Genomic DNA, 18348 nt, shown 5'->3' on the forward strand with positions numbered 1-18348 from the left:
GTAAACAGCTTTCGTTCTCGCCCAATACTACCGTGAGGACTCATCCCATCTCGTCTACGGTATAATGATACGCCAGTCATAGTCCCTTCGCAATTTCCAGGGAACAGTGCGGACCCATCACGATTTGACCGCTCCCAAGTTTGGAGCGACAACAGACAAGCTACACGCAGTCTATTTGCCGGAGTTGTACCTCGCGCCGCCCTGGCCATCGTTGTAGTAGGTCGAGCCCTGGAAGTGAATTAGCAAGAGTCTATCCGTGTTGGACAAGTTTGACGTACGTTGGGGTTGCTGTAGTAGTACGAGCCATCGGTGTTGGAGTAGTGGTAAGAGTTGGGGTTCGAGGCGCTGGAGCCATAGTCGCGGGAGCAATAGTGGTTTCCCTACGAAAGAGTCTCAGTCAGGCGTATAGAAAACGAAGAAGTAAGATCATACCTGGCTGTTGGTACCGGAGCTGGTTGTGGTGTAGCCTCCGCTGCCGGTATTGCCTGAGGAAGCCGAGCCGGAGCCGGAAGAGTTGGATGTGTTCTGGGACGACATGGCAGTTGGCTGACTGACGTGGGTATTCGGATAATCGGTGGATTGAGTGGAAGCTGAGTGATCTCAAGTTGTAGAAGAAAAGAGGAGAAGAGGAAGGGGTGTTAAATGTACGAGAAAGGCAGCGCCGTGAGGGGAACCCCCGCACTGACTTCCCGCAACGGCTTACGCTTTCCTCATTCTGATCCCACGAGCTTCGCCACGCGGAGCGCGCTACTGCTTGTATCAACGTTTGACCGCTATCGCGTTGTCACGAGCTTACCAGAAAGGACGGGCCGCTACTACAATCTTGGTATAGCGACACGGCTTTCAGACTACGCGACTCATGCGACGGGACGCGTTTGATTACCTTGGGCTCAAGATCTCACTGGCGTTAGAAGGGAAGTAGAGCGTTCAAGTTGCAGGATCATTTCTTAGGTTGCTACACTCGATCTTGGAAGATCAGCTCGCAAGGAAAGCAGATACAGCCCGACCACCCAGCTTCCTTCCCTTCCTTTTCGTCTATCACATCCTTTGTATCTTCACCAGCTCCAACCTTGAATCCGTGTCATCTGCATATGACAACGTGTCTCAGTGCGCCGCTCCAACCTCTTAATGTTGTCGCGCCGGAGATGCCTGTAGAACGGCTTCAATGACAGAAAGCTCCACCAGCTCGGCAGCCGCCTGGTTCTGTTCCCTTTTCTTCTTTACTCTGTACCATGCCACGAACAAAACGAACCCTACGACGGCCGACGAACCGATTGCGGAGATGACGATGAAGATGATGATGGTGGCGGATGTAGTTGCCTGCTGTTTCGCGACTTCTGTGACAGGCGACGATTTGGGTTCGAAGAGACTCATGGCTCTTTGCTGTCGTTTGCTCTGAATGCTGACTTGTGGTAGTTGTACAGAGGATGGCGCCGCGCCGGTTGAGAAGGTGTCGTATCTGGACCTTGTCGTAGCAACAGTGCCCTACTGAGTCACTTGATCGTCTGACGTCCGAAGCGTCTGCCGTAAGTTGAAGGTCGAGACTGTTGGTCCAGGTGGTATCGGGTTCGTCCAGATGAGCGCCGGTCCGTCGAGAATGACAACGCCGCGTTGTCGAAGGCGCCTCCACCGCGCTTTGCTGTGTACGTTGGACCAACGGAGAAAGGCGATGACGAGAATGATCTGGAAGAGCAGGATGATGAGGACGCCGACGACGATCAAGAAGAGAGGCCAGTCAGGAAGATTGAGAGGCGCCAGTGGTACGTGAGTGGATGCTGGAAGTGCCGGCATGGTGAAGAAGATGGCGTGATCGGGCTGCGTGAGAGTGAGGATACAAAAGAGAAGAGCTTATCGGTGAGTTGGGAAAACTCTGCGCGCGTGACAGCCCTAATGGAGTGAAGGTGAAAACTTTGGACCGTGAGACCGCGGACTTGACGACGACAACACCATCAATTGCGCGTTGACGTCATGTCCACCATTCTCTCCAGATCGGTTTGCACGCTGCGCAATCGGCTCTCGACGCGTCCGCCGCGCCAGGCATCCGCATCTCACCGTATCTCCTTCTTTCTTCCACTCTACGAGTCCTCGAGGCGTATACATCCGGCAGAAGTCCCAGAAGAGATCGGGGGAGCGGAGGTTGTAGCCGGCAAACTGGTTGGAGGGTTGACGGAGAAACTCCCAGAGAGATGATTGTAGGTGGTAAGCCACCATACGCAATGTTAGTTGAGTGAGTGACATATCCTTGTAGTAGGCAAGTCGTTTGTTGGTCGGTAACTCTGAATAGATGAGACATGTTGTAGTTCTCATAGTTTATAGGCAAAGATAAGGAAGAAGGTGGAATTCTCGCTCTCGGATAGACAACATAGATATGTAGTGCTGCCAGGATTGACGCTGCTGATCGAACCATGGGTCAAACCTTGATGCTCAAATGCCACATCCAGGTACGAGTAAGGCGGCAACATGGGAAGCTATGACGGTATTCCCAATGCGATGTGTCTGTCAGATGAAGTTGCATCACTTTAGAGTTAGAGATATAGCACATATAACAAGACTCTTGCCGCAGACATTAACAGTAGGCCTGCGCGATACTCTGTAGAAAAGGCTATGTATATCTTAAGATATATTTTCTTACTCAGCTCCAGACTTTAAACCTTTATTGTAGACTTTATAAGGTACTATGCCTAGACAAGATACTAGAAGGTAGGTTAACGTATTTATGAAACCGTTTCTGCATGCTCAATCCTTAGTATTCTCGACACCTCCATCCCAATGTACTGCACATGACCCATCCAGCAAACAGGGAGTACCTTCAACACCAGGACCTGTCTCCTCGAAACCTGTGAGCGCCCAACGCGAGGAACTCCCCTAGCGAATCCGCTCACATGATGGTCATAGCCGTCGCGCGACTCCGATATAAAGACATAGCCATGTCTACGGCGGCTTTTGGCCCGCGATGCACTACAAGCCCGCTCAGCATTTGGCGACATCGGCGACAGTGGCACCAAATTCGCCTCTGATTTACATATTTCCCAAAGCTTTCGCGTGGAACTGGTCGTACCAGGTGCTGGAGTGTCGAGATTAAGGATCCACTTCGCGATTTCTTGTACCACATACGAGATGCTTCCCGCTCTCGTACTACCTCAGCATCACATCTTCTCTTTCTCCCTGACCGGACTCAACATCGGTTGGAAGGCTTTGATCTGCTACAGGAGTCATCAGCATACATCCACCCGAGCCTCATGACATCACACAAACATACCTTGCCCATCCAGCCCCCCTCACCTCGTTCCGCTCGATCTATACCCCTTGCATCTCCGCCCATATCTTCTCCCCTCTTTCTATCTCTTCCTCCACACCTACAGCACACCACTTTTCTCAGCACAGCGACAACCATTAAGAAAGCCATCATAGCGAGGATGTAATTCACGCCCAGTACGATCAAATAGCTGACACCGAAAAGATTGTCGCGCGTACAGAACCCAGGTCCTAGATTCCAGGAACGGATCATGGGATCGATGAGCTGAGCAATGTACATTGGACATTTGTGGAGTGTGGGGTAGTCAGGGAAGGAGGGCGCGGGGCTCGAGTGTGGTAGGTGCAGGGCCGGGTAGGTGATGATGATTTGTGGCATTTTGAAATACGTAGCTATCTTGAAGACGGCAGTATGAGGCTGTCGGTTATGAAATGCGGAGTGTTGGTAGGTGTATATGCCGAGTTATGGTGAGGTCTTTGTGAGCTGAGGTGTATGAGTGGCCGCTGTTCAAGGACCGATGCGCCGCAATTTACATGACTGCCTTGGTGTTACACGGCAGCCACCGGGTTTCTTGGATGCGGCGTCGCCCTGTCTTAGTTAATGTGCGGATGCTGAGCGTCACTTTATCTGCCATGGCCTGAAACGCGCGTCATTGTTTCGTATACATGGGGATGGCCTTGCGCATCGGCCTTGGAAGGGTAATTGGAAGATTAAGGTTTTGAAATGCGATAGATTGTTTCAATGGGTACATATGCGCTAAATGCGATATTTGGGTTCGTTTTCGATGACCCGAAAGGTTGGTAAAATGCTCTTTACCTAGTCCTTCCATTTCCCGCTCCATCCCTGCCGTGCCGCTTGCGCCGTCTTCCCACCATCACCGTCTAAGTACCCAAAGTATTTTCTAGGCCAGATATTCAGCCCAATCTTCTCTCCTTCGCCTACCGGCAACCCAGCATGCACCACTCTCCTATCGCCCTTGCCATTCTTGTCCAGATTGACCCAGAACACTGCATTCCCTTGGATTGGTTTGAATTTGATGCCTTTAGCTTCTCCATCCATCTCTCCGTGAGCTACTTTGCCGCTATAGAAACCTTCTAAATCGGTAGACAAAGAAGGCTCGACTAGAGGGAAAGACGTATACCCATCCGTGCAATTATCGCGCAGAAAGACGAAGAAAGACGCGACACGGTTGTAGTAAACCCGCCTGCCATTTTCGAGAGTGGTGATCTGGTGTTCAGGCCAAAAGTCCGTATGCAGGTTGTACTTCTGGCCAGGGAAGTAGCGCACCAGTTGCGGAATGCTAAAGGGCTCGGATGAGAGTAGTATGGAGCCCATGAACGTTCGTGCGCGATTGAGAAGGCATTCGACAAGTAGGTCTCCCATTGGGAGCGGCGCGGACTGAGAGGTTCGCCCTGTTACACGCTGCGTGTTGCCTCGCGAGCGGCTGATGAAAGATTCGGCGAACTCAGGAGAGCTGCGGGGATTAGTGACTATTTGCATTCGCTATGTACCGTCTACAATAAACGGAGGCGAGTATGCGTACCCGAGCTTGATAAGTTCCTCCGCTTCTCGTGCTGACGTGAAGTTGTTAATGTAGATCAAAAGAGGATCGAGAGATATGATCTCAGTCGTGTACTGGTGGCCTGCGCATACTTTGTTTAGGTTCTCCGAACTCAGCGACTCTTGTGAGCTGGCTGATGCCGATGTAGGCAGGTACGATTGGAGCAGTTTGGGCAAGTACGCGTGAAGTATAGGCAGGAGCGTCTGCTGAGCGCCTGCATAAAAGATGCCGAAGGGAACAAGAGGAATCAGTAGCAGCAGTAGGACATTCGTGCTACGAGCGCCGACCTACAAGACGTTAGCCGTCTCTCCGCAGAGAGTCCGGGTATTCCTTACGAGCCCTGACTTGCCTTCCATCGACGATGGCGTCGCTGCGTTCACGCCTTTCTTGTTTTCGTGATTCTTGTGCGCCATAGGTAGATATCGCGTTTATGCCTCGAGGTGCCGATAACTAAGAATGCGATGGCTATCGCGCACATGCAGGTAGTAGCGCTGATGAACGCATGGCGACAGTGCGATTATGTGCGGGGTGTGTTGCGTACGTGACGGCGGTACTGTTTGGCGGCATACGTATTGCGAAAGGCCTTGTAGAGTGATCTGTACGTGCTATATGCATATGAGCTGTGCATGAACAAGAGTCTGGGGTGATATCCGGCTACAGCACCCCGGTGCTGCGATACGTGTGCGTTGCCACACCTACAGGGTTTAATGCGTACCGGAAACAGGCAAGTAGTAGTCATGTCACCCATTCATGTCGAAATGCAAGTGGTAGATATGATGAAAGATGTGCATTGGAGATGCGCGATGTGCAGCTGCGATCGCTATCTTGGAAACAATCCAACTCCGCTGCTACCTTTTCGGGAAACCATTCTTGGTGTCGTGGTACTCCAAACGCCGTGCTGGACTTTTATGTACAAACCCTTGCAGGCCAGCTTTTTCATCCATGTGCGCTCCGCCAGTAGAGAAAGATGGTGCGCATTGCCATTTGACAGCCAGAGTCAGAAAAGAGCAAACGAAAAGCCGACCAGTTCGTAGAGCGTTATTGATCTACGTCAGGCTCGCGGAAACGCTTTAGACTTCATCCTCCACGATCTCCTCCTTGGCGGGATCGATCTTCATGGGGGAGCCTCCGGTGTCAGCGTCCTCGTCAGACTCTGCCTTGACAGCTGCGGTATGTTAGCGGTCTGGAGTTTACATCAAGATTAATGCACGCAAAGTAGGCGACCCAATGTCAACGTAGGCTCCAGGGTGTGCTTACTCTCGTTCTTCTTGCCACGGGGAGTAGCCTTCTTCTTAGGGGAAGACTCGCCGTCGACGTCCTGCTTCTTGGCGACACGCTTGCGAGGGGTCTTCTTAGGGGTCGCGTCGGCACCCTCTTCGCCGTCCTCCTGCTTGGCGGCAGCAGCCTTCTTACGAGGAGTCTTCTTGGGAGTAGCCGGAACGGCGCCGTCGGGAGAAGGTGTCATCAACTTGAGCTTGATCTTGGCCCAGGCGTTGCTAGCGGAGCGCGGGTTGCCCATACCGGCGTAGGCGGCGAGCTTCTCGTAGTCGATCTATAGCGGGTGTGATTAGTGTGATAGGAATAGGAATGGAGTGGTGACCTACCTCTGGAGGACCGGACTTGAGGGACTGCATGGCCCATCCGAGGAGCTGGAGCTCGCGCTCGGTGAACTGAGGAGAAGAGCCATTGGCGACGGCGGTGTTATCGTTGTCGGACATGTTGGATCTTCGGGGTGTGCTTGAATGTTGGTGGTCAAGTTGTAAAGAGATGCAGGAGGGAGACGGATGCAGATTATGAATGCGGAGGATTAGCGCGATGGCAGGAAAGTGAAGGTGAGCACACAAGGATGAGCGGCGCACACAGATAAGCCAAATACGGCCCTCACCTCGACTTCATGATGCGAGACCCTGGATTGAGCTCGCGCTATTGGTCGCCTGCCATCGGACACGCACACGTGCGCCACGACGAAGTGAAGGTGAGCCGCACCTCGATATCGGACTGCCTTACGTGATATGGTATGAGAGCAGACATTTCGGAATCTAGAGGTCTTACCCCCTCATGTCTTGTATAAATGATATGACGATAGCTCTTTCTTGCTTGCTATTCCATAAGCAAAAGTAGCAGTCAATGCAAACAACTGTCTGCATACTCGCAACGAGTTCTATTGTATTGCCACAACGAAAAGCGCTTATTCGACGAGACGAGACATGACATCTAGCATGATCAAAAGAGAGCCCTGAAGAGCGCTGACAACACGTCATAATAGAAGTGAAAGAGTTCGTCCTCGACGACGGAAGTCGCGATTGTTAAGAGAAAGAGGCAGAAACAGGCCGCTGCTGCCACAAGCCTTGTGACGCGAGGACAAACACCCTTCCTGGAATGGACAGCAACCCATACAACGCGATAATCAGCGACAACGAAAAAGAGAGTTGAGGTGTTGTTGCGTGAATTGACGCGTCGCGGGGATGGGGTACCAACGCTTGTACTCGCCTGACTCGTGTGGGCCGGCCAGCGAATCGCCGACGGAGGAGCCGCTGGAGATTGAGGGGACGGGGCTAGGACCCAAGCGATACTCAAGCAACCCGACCTTGATCACGCCCGAGCGATACACGCCCAAGACCCGCATCAGAATCATGGCGGACCCCATTGACAGCGCCCTGTGAGACTTCCCCGACCCCGCCTTTCCCACGGCGATAGCTAACAAGCCGTGTCAGCGACCTCCTGCGCCGACTGAACCCCAAGGACGTCAAGCGCAATGTCGACCACATTATCCAGCTCAACCCCTCGCTGGAAGAGGACCTGCTCGAGTCCGTCGACATACCACTCACCGTGAAGAAATGCTCCAAGACGAAGCGCGACTTCCTGTGCTGCGACTACAACCGCGACGGCGACAGCTGGAGGAGTCCGTGGAGCAACGAGTTCGAGCCGCCCATTGAGGAAGGTGTCACGCCTAGCGATCGTGTCCGTAAGATGGAGGTCAAGGCGAACGAGGCTTTCGACGTGTACCGGGAGCTGTGAGTGCACACAAGGGAGGGGGCAGCTTGGAGAGCTTGGCTGATGCAGACAGGTACTTCGAGGGCGGCATATCGAGCGTGTACCTGTGGGACATGGACGATGGCTTTGCAGGCTGTGTCCTGCTGAAGAAGGGTATGCAGTCCTGGGTCTATACAGCCATCACATGCTAACGCACGCAGCCGTCAACCCCACGCCCAAGAGCTCCGGCAGCTGGGACAGCATCCACGTCTTCGACGCCCAAGACCGCGCCCGCACCTCGCACTACAAGCTCACCTCCACCGTCATCCTCTCCCTCGGCACCGACAGCGAAGCGCTCGGCGGTCTTGACCTCTCCGGTAACATGGTGCGCCAAGTGGAAGCCGACATGGCCGTCGAGGATGACACCTCGCACGTCGCCAACATTGGAAAGATGGTCGAAGACATGGAGCTCAAGATGCGCAATCTGCTGCAGGAGGTGTACTTTGGAAAGGCAAAGGACGTTGTGGGTGACCTGAGGAGCATCCCATCACTCAGCCAGACGAACCGGGACCGGGCAACACAGAGGGAGATGATCAACAGCATGGGTCGGTAGGAGTAATGGCGTGCGTATGAGGATGCATAGTGTGGCATAGATGATATCAATCGATTCTGGCTCCAGCGGTATACCCACGAGGACTGGACTATCTCAAACACAGAACGGGCTGTTGCATGTGATGAATTGCAGGCAGTGACGGGACCCCACAGAGCTACGTGTGAGATGGTAGGGAGCCGCAGTAAGTGACAGGCTATCATGCCGGTCATAGACTGACTGCACGCAAACTCCGTAGATCTTGTGCTTGAGATATGCACGGTAGTCCCTTCCCTGATCTCTACTGAGAGGCAATGCATAGTCTGACAAAGCGACAAACGCTCGAAGCGTCCGAGACAAACATTCCACAAAAGGCTAGTTACTTCCTACCAAACACAGCAGCCACTATATGAACACGTACATCCCCAGACACATCTGCCACCAATCTCAAGACGAGGCACGACCCATTTCAAGCTATTCACCCTAGAAAGTCCACTGCCCCAGATGACTAGCCCACCCGCAACCCGTAAGCGCTCACGGAATCTATCAACCAGTTCCGCATCACTACCGTCAGCAAAGCTGGCCGATCCGCCATCTGATCGTGATCGAACGTCTGCGACGGACCGTGCTGCCGACTTCCCAAGCGCAGTCAAGGAAGACACAATTGGAGATGACATGAGTGGAGAAAACAAGATTACGACGGAAAGCACTCGCGAAGAGCGTGAAGATGCAAAGACGGTCGAAAAGTACAAGGACACAACGCCGAACCTCTACGAGACCAAACAGGAACCCGAATCAGCCGCACCCGGTGCTACTACAGCTTCGCCGGAAACGCCTATCACGACACCCGATCCTCTGGCGATAGCTCGGAAGAAGTTCGAGGAGAGGGTGGATGAGCTCGCAGTTGGCCTCATTGCCTCGTCGCGACAAATCATTGAAAAGGCCATCGATAAGGTTGTTAAGTTAGCGGAGGAATATCGCCAGCCTCTTATCCAGGCGGCAGAGATATCTGCCAGAGAAAAAGGCCGTAGGGAAGGCTATGAACGAGGTTATGCTGCAGGCTTAGAACAAGGCAAGAAGGTGGGTTATGAGCAAGGTAAGAACGGTAGCGATGAGGAGGGCAAGAACGATGAAGATGCGTAAGGCAAGAAGGATGGCAACAAGCTTGCAAAGGCCGAGTCAGAACTTCCGTCCAAAGCCATGTAGAGGCGAATCCATAGCTGTACCAGTCAAAAAAGATCATGGGTGGTTAGACATGTAGTAGGCAAACCAATGGAATCAATGCGTTGCGCCAATTCAATAGAATCTGTAGTTGCCTGTCCTGCTGGGGCGGTGCGGTTCGGGCCTAGCGCGGCTTCCGTCTCGTGTCGCACCCGTGGACGCGACGCGATCTCTTCCCCTCTCCCTTCGTCCTTGCCTTATTCTCATGGCGTCCACCCACCAACAACTGCCTGACGTGACCTTCAAATCATTGCCATTCATCACCCTACACCAACAACGCAGTGAGATCCTATACTGCATATCAAGCGCCCCGAACCGTGCCGCCCGCCGCTTACGCGTTCGTCCCAACACGACGCCATTTATCGACAAGCTGGTTACTACCAGAATCTTTCATCATTGCGAAACCAAAATGCCTCATCGTCAAGTACACTTACCGGATATAAATCTCAGGGTCGACTGCTAAAAGCTTGCCGTAGCTCCGAGATTCGCCAATCTCCGGCTATGGACGTGACGCAGATCTTCCGCCCGCAGTGTCACCACCAACTCGTTCGGTATATTACAGCTATTATAGTTACAATATGCAGTTATCTCGAATACGGTTGACAGGTTGTTCCACTTGCAACTGAGGCCCTACCAGCCTTGCATCAGGCATACCATCACACTTTGCGCACGGGTGCACCATGGGCAGCTGTGGCAATAGCTTCGCTGATCGTGCCAGAGCTCAGCAGTCCGCTCCATGATTCGATCGTTGACCATTTCCATCCGGCCCCCGGGTCAAGCCTCTTAGCTTCGGGGGGCTGGAAGTGGACGGGGTTTCATCTAGATGCCCCCAATCTCACGTCTCGTGATCCCGTAAAGGAGCTCAATATACATTCGAGTAGAACCGCGGCTGATTGTCGACCGTCGAGAGTTCTTGTACAAGAAACACATAGAAGAGTCCGGTAATGAGGCTCAACTAGATTGACTGCATGAAATGTTGACGTTCGCTATATAATGAGGGCATTATTGAGCTCAGCTGACTTAGAGAAGTGTGAAGGTATGGCTCATGACCGGAGTCACCGAGGTGTACGCGTTACTTCAAAATCGGCTTGTAGTGTGGCACAGCATTCAAACTTTCAGGAAAGCAGACTGGACGGAAGATGCATGGGTGAGTATTCACATCTTACACAGAACCCGTACCAGGGCATCTGGATTGTCCTTCCCACGAGATCCCATGTCAGAGTACGGCACGGTACTGGAACGCTTGCGCCAATTCACTGTCATCCCCGTATATACAAGGCCTTTGTTAAGGGAATGTACCCGGTCAGCAGTAGAGTGGCGTTCACGTTCCCTTCGATTCGGCAACAATAGCTCTTCCAGTGCGCCAGATAATACATGAGTGGAAGTTATTTTGGGCACTGCATATCTGATGATGAAGACAGCCTCAAACCACGGTTCATGGCCCCCCACCAATGCGCCTGAACACCACCTCGCTACAATCGGGTTGGACTGATGTTGGAACGCTTTGGTTGGGTGACGTTGAAATACAAAAGAGATATCAATGGAGGTCGAGCTGGAAAACGCATTCTTACAGCTCAGTCTTCGTCTAGTGTATGGAGAACTGCAAGATGGCGAGATTCTCCATTGCTTTCCTCCTACTCGGAACCCTACGCTGCTGTTTGGCATCACCTCACCAGCATTTCGCCCGAGGCACTACCGCTCTGATACCAAGCGCAACTTCAGCATCGCCGACTTCAACCCTACCTTCATCTCCGGCAACAGACCAAAGGCAGCACTCCAAGCATGTCAACGACTTCTATAGACTCTACGGCTGGCTCAAGCCTGGAGCGTCCGTATCAGACAGCGAGCTTCCGAGAGCCATACGAAAGATACAAAAGAAGCTCAAAGAGCCTGTCACTGGGACTTTCAGCGATAAGATGATGGAGATGATGAGCGGGCCGCGCTGTGGCACGGAACAACCGTACAATGCGACAGATGCAGAGGACGCCTCGGACGTTGAGCGACGATACGTACTCTGGGGCCCGAAGTGGGCGAAGACGACGTTGACATGGCGCTTCGACAGTTACACGAATGATCTGTCTACAGCGCGCCAGCAAAGCACGATCAGGTAAGTTAAGCTTTTACATCTCGGTTGTGTGGTATTTTGTAGGCTATGGTGTGGACCTTCTTCAGGTCAATCTCTACTATTTCGTCTTCCAGCCCAATAACCCTGGTTGCTAATGCTGCACAGTACCGCTTTTGCCCAATGGATGAACTACATACCCCTCAATATCGTACAAGCAGCCTCGAACGCTAGAGCTGACATCAACATCCGCTTTTCTCCCCTTGGTCGAGACGATACGCGTTACGGTTTTACGTCCATGGTCTCTGATGGCACCTCCATGTCGTCTGGCAACATCAATGTAACCTTCAATGACGATTACCAGTGGACAGATGACCGCCTTTTCGGGTATACAGCTGTTCATGAGATCGGTCACGCTCTCGGGATGAGCCACAGTGGCGTCGAGGCGGCCATCATGTTCGCCTACTACGATGGTAGCATACGCCCTATGCATCCGGACGACAAGATGGGTATACACAGCATCTACGGCTGGAAGAGCCCGACTTGGAGTCGTATCGATTCAGGCTCAGCAATCACAAATATGATACAAGTCACATCCAACACGGCTACCACTTCGGCCAATGACGGTCTCTACCAAATGCGTTCATCGGGGCAGATTCTTCGCTACTCAAATGGTGCATGGGTGGTTGTCGACAACAACAAGGACACTGCTCAGATCACCGGTGCAAATGGCAACCTCTACCAACGACACTACGATGGAGGTACCTTCCGCTGGACAGGCAGCGCATCGAACTGGCAAGCTCTTAGCAATACCGACTCAAACGTCATTGAGATCGTCGCTGCAGCCGACCAACTGTACTCGCGGCGCAAAGATGGATGGGTAGCCCGGCTCTCTGGCAGTACATGGCTTAGTATCGAGCAACCTTCCGCCCCTGGCTCCAAACAGATAGCCGTCACAGACGACAAAACACTTTGGAACTTGCTCACGAACGGGTATCTTGTTCGTTCCCTGTGGCCCCATAACGCTGGTCAATGGGCCGTCGTTGACGACAACGCGAAGAACATCGCCATCGCAGTTGGCGGCAACGAATTCTACAAACTGCAGAGTGACGGCTTAGTAGTGTGGTTGAACACTGCTGGTCCTAGTTGGAAAACGATTGAGAAAGCTGGAAGTGTGGGTATATATGCTGTTGGGGGCTTGTTGTATAGTAGACACGGTGATGGGACTCTATGGAGATATACTGGCACTCCGGAAGTGTGGGAGATGATAGACAATAGGAGTGGAATGGCTGTTAGTGCTGTGGGTGATCGGGCGGGAGGGGTTTGGGGGTTGTCTAGTACGAGTGAGATCTGGACGTTGGTTTCGTGAGCTTCGTTGTATCGACCCATGGTCTTGCCTAGTACGTAAGTGTTTACTACATGTTTTGTTGCTTGAAATCTATAGTGTGGTCCCCGAATTCTGCACAGCTTTCTCAAACCAGACCTTGTGTTGATCTTGGGGTCGACAAATCATAACAACATGTTGCTAGTTTTAAGCATAGGGTACAATGTCTCTTCTCAGCTGCAATAGAGGAGTATGTAACGGCGGCAGATGGTGCAATGTCAACTCAAATGGAGTACGGAAAAACGGACACCTTGGAGTAATATAGTGCCTACTAAGAAGGCTACCCCTCGCCTACAGTTCACTCATCATCGTCTAGGGGCATCTCATCGGCCAGCGGATGCTCAGACAAATAGACCAGCTTCTACAGGCGCAAACTTGACCTGATCAGCCTGAATCTCCTCCAACAACCCATTGCCCGGATATTCATCCAGATCCAAATCAACATACCCCCTCTCCGCCCATTTCCTCGCAGAAACAAAGAGCGACCGCCCGTTGACACTCGCATCACTCAGAATCCTCAATAAACACTGCCCCGCATCTTCCGTCGTGGCGAACTGCACCCCCGCCTTCTCCACGGCATCAAAATCGTCGTGCGACAGGATACCCGTGCGCACGTACCATGGCGAAATCATGTTGATGCGAGACCCGTAGTAGTACGCTGTCCGACGTAGCGAGTGCATGATGCCGCGCATCGCATACTTTGACGCGCTATACTGGGGCCCTCGCGGACAGTCTAGGTAAGCCGCTCCAGATCCGATGAGAACGAGACAGGTATCTGTTTGGGAGGGGGATGGGGAAGTGCCGTTTTGGGTCATGAAGTAGTGGGATGCGAGTTTGGTGGTGTAGAGGGCGCCGTTGAGGTTTACGGAGATGATGTCGAGGTTGGGCTTTTGTGGGGGTTGGGAGGGACCGTTGAATGTGAAGACGTCGTCTGCGTGTATGATGCCGGCGTTTGCGACTACGTAGTCGATCTTGCCGGTGGCGGATAGGGATGTGGCTTCGCTGAAGAGGCGGACTTGGTCGTCCCAGTTTGTTACGTCGCAGTGTACGAAGCGGCAGTCTTTGAGCGAGGAAGCGAGCTGTTGTCCGCGGTGGACGTCGCGGTCTCCGAAACACACCTTTACGCCTGCATTGACAAGTGCTCGGACATATGCTTCGCCGAGACCACTACCGCCTGCCAATGAGGTTAGCTAGCTTTTCAACGAACGTAACAGTTACTACTGCAGCAACTATGGTGTTTGGCATAAAGACTGTGTATACCTCCAGTGACTACAGCAGTCTTTCCTGCTAGATGGCTGACATCGAAGTCGATCGTGCAATCGACAGGTTTCGTAGGGGTGGAGCCAGGCATAGTGATCAGCAGTTTGGAAGATATTGATGAGAGTGACAGAGTGAATGGATGATAGATCGAGGACTGACTGACGTCCTTTTATAGCTCAGGTTCCATTCTTTGACATCAACCAGTGTACATAGATTCCACCCAAATGGGGTCAGTTACCCACCCAGGTAAGCAGGAGCCATGGAGTTAAGGAGCGGTTATGTGCACGCAGCTGACAGACACAAGTGCAAGCAGACTTTGGCCGCTACTCGATCGCATAGTCCGGAATTAGTTGACCATGCATCTGAGTTCGGATGTGAGGTGACCAGATAAATGAGGTCGAGATTGTGCCTGGGTGGCGGTAGGCAACGCGCTAATGCAGCCTGCTGACACGCTGGGCAAACACCGATTATGTGCAGGCCAGACGCCCTTTCACGCCGTGTCGTCATAGTATTCGGGGTTTCTCATGCTCATCCGCGCGACTAATGCAAGAGACATAAGAAACTGATGGCTGAACGCGCCGAGTGTAGCGTACCTACTGGAGCGCGTCCTAGACATGGCCGAAGATACCCGGTCTCCGCATGGCTAGCGCCTCAGACAGTGACATGCCCAGGCGTACATTCCTGCTTGTCGTACCTGTTCTTCCTCAACTTCAACTTTCTAGTATGATGACTTAGTTCCACAAACCGATATTCTGCTCAACATCTTCGGCATGCGTTTGCAAGATGCTGCCGTCTCCGTTGCCGAGGTCCAGCCCCACATCTCCCCACATCCCTGTGTCAACAGTCTGGGGTGCCACGCGGGGTGGCTGGCGAAGACGGGTATGTGATGACATGTAGTCTAGATACCGTTCTAGATCTTGAGCAGAGTTTGGAATGTAACGCGTACGCGAAAAACAAACAATGTCGACCGAAGAGTGTACCCTGCACCATCCCACACTACAGCGGACGTTGCGTGGAACATCATCCGCGTCAACAACACAGTTTCGCAACCTAAAGTACGCATCGATACCGGCACGATACAAGGATTCGATTCCAGACGATAGGCTTGAAGTTGGGGAGGATGGGGTTTTCGACGCTACGCAATTCGGTCCATCATGTCCACAGTTACGTGGAGCTCAGGCATGGGACCTGACTTTAGTCGGAGATGCCGTCTTGCCTTGTAGCCCTGGTCAGGGCGATACAGAGAGAATGGATGAGTTCGACTGCCTGAACGTAATCGTCACGGTGCCTAAGGATATCCCGAGCGATGCAAAGAGTGGAGGACGAGGTCTTCCAGTGTTCGTATGGGTACATGGTGGTGGTCTCAGCGTCGGAGCAAACAGTTGGCCACAGTATGATCTACTTCAATTTGTCCAGCGAGGTGTAGAAACCGGTAAACCCTTCATTGGTGTTTCAATGGCATACCGAGTCAACGTATTTGGTTTCCTGGCCAGCGATGAGATTGGTGCAGCCGGTAACATGGGTTATAAAGATCAGGTGCTGGCTTTCCGATGGGTCAAGAAGCATATTGCGGGTTTTGGAGGCGATCCGAGCAACATCACTACTGCAGGCGAGTCGGCAGGAGCGATTTCGCTATCAACGCTCCTCTGCGCGAACGTTGGGGATGAGGGACTCTTTGAGCGTGTTGTCATTATGAGTGGTGAGGCATCTTTACGCAAGTGGAGGAATAAATGGTGGCATCAGAAGATGTGCGAAGATCAGTCTACCTATCTGAAAATCGACAGCAACGATGTCGAGAGCAGGAGAAAGATCTTATTGGACACCGATGCGGAAGAGTTAGCTCAGAGATTACCTTTAGCACAGCATTTCGCCGCAAGAGTCGATGGCCAATTCTTCACACAAGAAGTCACGATAGAGTCGATAATGGATGGGTCAAGCGCCGTACACAAGCCATCATGGTGCAAGGAGTTTGTAATAGGCGACACGGAGCACGACGCCCTCATTCTGAAAGGCCGACTGCTCGACCAGCCCAACAGTTTTGGGCGTCTTCTGAAGGCGTGCGAAACGCACCTTTCTCCACTCGAGACCCTTGGGCTCCTACAGGTCTATCGTCTCGATGGCAACGTATCAAAGGAAGTCAGAGGAGAGCGCTTGTTAGTACTCGCATCTGAACTCCGCTTCTATCTACCAGCGCTAGCAGCATATCGGGGGTGGAAAGCTCTCTCACCACCAAGACCAGCTTCAAGATACCACTTCCACGTCCCTAATCCAATAGATGGGCCTTTTAAGGGTCTCGCAGCCCACGAGCTCGATGTTGCATATCTCTTGCAGAATTTCGACCCTTACTTCAGTGATGGCGACAGGAGGATAGCACGGGCTATGCAAGACCAGTTCATCCGATATATCCACGGCGAAGGGTGGGTTGAGGATGGCAAGATGTTGGTGTTTGACAAAGACGGTACGACGGTGGTCGATGATGAGAGGTATGATGAAATGTATCGAAAGAGAAGAGGAAGTCTACTGGAGAAGATTGGAATGGAAAAGTTGTGGCGTGTTGCCGAGATGTGGCAGGGTGTGCGACAGGAAGAAGAAGAATACGCAACTTTCTCGGGCGACTCGAAGCTATGAGGGATATGTATATCATCACTTCTAGGTAATTTGTGGATCCAGCGGATCACCGTGATGTCTTATTATCCGAGAGACTTCCAAGTAACGGAGGAGATCACGGAGAGGGTGAAGAAGGTAGTGACCGAGATCTTTGGGCAAGGAATGGAAGTTGCGGTGGTGAACTCGACGACGATGTTCGAGAAAAAGACGAAGGCGATAGATGCTCAGTAGAAACTAGGTGCAATTATTAAGGTCAATGATGACCTAAGCGAGACTCAGCAATTTGATCTATTCACTCGGATTGTGCATGGCAACGTGACCTTGCCTGTTTAGGACTAGCCTTCCACTGTTTGTAAGTCACAACTCAACCCTCGAAATCTGCGCTGTTTCGCCCAGAGGATCCCACATCCGAGTCAAATCATCCCATGACTGTATCGCTACTCCCTCCGTTGTCACCCACCACCAAGCACCGCCCTTCATTCGCAATGTCAAGCCCAGAAGAAGTCCCCTTCTACTCAGCCGCGAATTGGCGGAGACGAACAAACATATACAACGTAAACATTCAATTCACAATCCACAACCCACAACCCACAGCCATGACGTCCGTTTCAACCAATCTAACCTCCAACCCCCAGCAGCCCACCCTCTTCGGCGACGGCCTCCCAACCAAGCGACCCAAAGCCACCTCCCCACCCTGGGCACCATGGATCGATCCCGGCCGCGAAGTCCTCTCCGAGGCCGAATCCCGATGGTCGCTCTACCTATATTACGAGTTCGACCGCAAAACATTATTCTTCGAACAAATTCCCGTTCCAGACAATAGCGCCGTCGCACCAGACGCGTCGCAATGGCCATGGCCAGCCAAGTTCTTCGACGAAACGGCCAACCAGATCACTGAGCGCAATGCAAAGGAGTCGGCGTTTCTTCGTCTGCCGAAAGAGTTGAGGTGGACGATATATCAGTATGTCATCGCGGATAGTGATGGGACGGTTGGCAATGTTACTAGTGCTGGAATCGTTTCACATGCGAGGGCAAGGTTTCCGTTGCTGCGAGTTTGTCGACAGGTGTATGCTGAGAGGGGGTTTATCCCCACGTCTTGAAGGCATGTCCAGTCTTATCAATCTGGAGTTGCCGCATACCGAGGTGAATTGGAGCTGGGAAGTTTGGTATACCTACGGGTGGCGGATACCGAGGTGGTCTACAAGGCTACTAGCTGGCGCAGGATTGTAACGCGCTCCGAAGGTAGAGGTGGTCTGGGTCACTGCTGGTAAGACAAGGCAGTGAGAGCTCTTTTGAGACCTCTCAAGGAAGCGGGGCTGTTGTAGTGTTTCGTCGTCATCAGGTAGGCTTGTTGTGTGTAGCCAGACATGAATGAACAAAGCTCAAGGGAAGGTGAACATGTCTAGAGTATGAGTATATTATAGCATCGGGATGCGTA

The 18348-nt window shown here is 52.4% G+C and overlaps 10 protein-coding genes across 10 annotated transcripts; 5 read left to right on the forward strand and 5 right to left on the reverse strand.

The window, feature by feature from the left end:
• Positions 1-171: 171 nt before the first annotated feature.
• J4E79_009948 (uncharacterized protein) lies at positions 172-537 on the reverse strand (the record flags this gene model as incomplete). Its single annotated transcript, XM_049358788.1, has 3 exons — positions 172-228; positions 279-380; positions 433-537. The coding sequence occupies 3 exons, from the start codon at positions 535-537 to the stop codon at positions 172-174; spliced, it is 264 nt and encodes an 87-aa protein (XP_049206891.1).
• A 588-nt stretch (positions 538-1125) lies between these two features.
• Positions 1126-1791, reverse strand: J4E79_009949 (uncharacterized protein; the record flags this gene model as incomplete). The annotated part of the gene is made up of 2 exons (XM_049358789.1): positions 1126-1459; positions 1511-1791. The coding sequence occupies 2 exons, from the start codon at positions 1789-1791 to the stop codon at positions 1126-1128; spliced, it is 615 nt and encodes a 204-aa protein (XP_049206892.1).
• Positions 1792-4069: 2278 nt separating this feature from the next.
• On the reverse strand, positions 4070-5227 carry J4E79_009950 (uncharacterized protein; the record flags this gene model as incomplete). The annotated part of the gene is made up of 3 exons (XM_049358790.1): positions 4070-4727; positions 4797-5101; positions 5150-5227. 3 exons carry the CDS (start codon positions 5225-5227, stop codon positions 4070-4072), a joined length of 1041 nt encoding a protein of 346 aa, XP_049206893.1.
• A 657-nt stretch (positions 5228-5884) lies between these two features.
• On the reverse strand, positions 5885-6532 carry J4E79_009951 (uncharacterized protein; the record flags this gene model as incomplete). The annotated part of the gene is made up of 3 exons (XM_049358791.1): positions 5885-5979; positions 6072-6366; positions 6419-6532. 3 exons carry the CDS (start codon positions 6530-6532, stop codon positions 5885-5887), a joined length of 504 nt encoding a protein of 167 aa, XP_049206894.1.
• A 747-nt stretch (positions 6533-7279) lies between these two features.
• CAP2 (F-actin-capping protein subunit beta) lies at positions 7280-8400 on the forward strand (the record flags this gene model as incomplete). The annotated part of the gene is made up of 4 exons (XM_049358792.1): positions 7280-7473; positions 7529-7828; positions 7882-7961; positions 8009-8400. 4 exons carry the CDS (start codon positions 7280-7282, stop codon positions 8398-8400), a joined length of 966 nt encoding a protein of 321 aa, XP_049206895.1.
• A 480-nt stretch (positions 8401-8880) lies between these two features.
• J4E79_009953 (uncharacterized protein) lies at positions 8881-9519 on the forward strand (the record flags this gene model as incomplete). Its single annotated transcript, XM_049358793.1, has 1 exon — positions 8881-9519. The coding sequence occupies one exon, from the start codon at positions 8881-8883 to the stop codon at positions 9517-9519; it is 639 nt and encodes a 212-aa protein (XP_049206896.1).
• A 1685-nt stretch (positions 9520-11204) lies between these two features.
• J4E79_009954 (uncharacterized protein) lies at positions 11205-13006 on the forward strand (the record flags this gene model as incomplete). Its single annotated transcript, XM_049358794.1, has 3 exons — positions 11205-11704; positions 11828-12833; positions 12998-13006. 3 exons carry the CDS (start codon positions 11205-11207, stop codon positions 13004-13006), a joined length of 1515 nt encoding a protein of 504 aa, XP_049206897.1.
• Positions 13007-13384: 378 nt separating this feature from the next.
• On the reverse strand, positions 13385-14394 carry J4E79_009955 (uncharacterized protein; the record flags this gene model as incomplete). The annotated part of the gene is made up of 2 exons (XM_049358795.1): positions 13385-14217; positions 14304-14394. 2 exons carry the CDS (start codon positions 14392-14394, stop codon positions 13385-13387), a joined length of 924 nt encoding a protein of 307 aa, XP_049206898.1.
• An 869-nt stretch (positions 14395-15263) lies between these two features.
• Positions 15264-16931, forward strand: J4E79_009956 (uncharacterized protein; the record flags this gene model as incomplete). The annotated part of the gene is made up of 1 exon (XM_049358796.1): positions 15264-16931. The coding sequence occupies one exon, from the start codon at positions 15264-15266 to the stop codon at positions 16929-16931; it is 1668 nt and encodes a 555-aa protein (XP_049206899.1).
• Positions 16932-17395: 464 nt separating this feature from the next.
• J4E79_009957 (uncharacterized protein) lies at positions 17396-17985 on the forward strand (the record flags this gene model as incomplete). The annotated part of the gene is given in 2 exon segments (XM_049358797.1): positions 17396-17899; positions 17917-17985. 2 exon segments carry the CDS (start codon positions 17396-17398, stop codon positions 17983-17985), a joined length of 573 nt encoding a protein of 190 aa, XP_049206900.1.
• Positions 17986-18348: the final 363 nt, after the last annotated feature.

The sequence above is a fragment of the Alternaria viburni genome (genome assembly GCF_023758015.1).
Source record: "Alternaria viburni strain BMP 2772 chromosome Unknown scaffold_27, whole genome shotgun sequence".
In the NCBI taxonomy this organism is placed as follows: Eukaryota; Fungi; Ascomycota; class Dothideomycetes; order Pleosporales; family Pleosporaceae; genus Alternaria; species Alternaria viburni.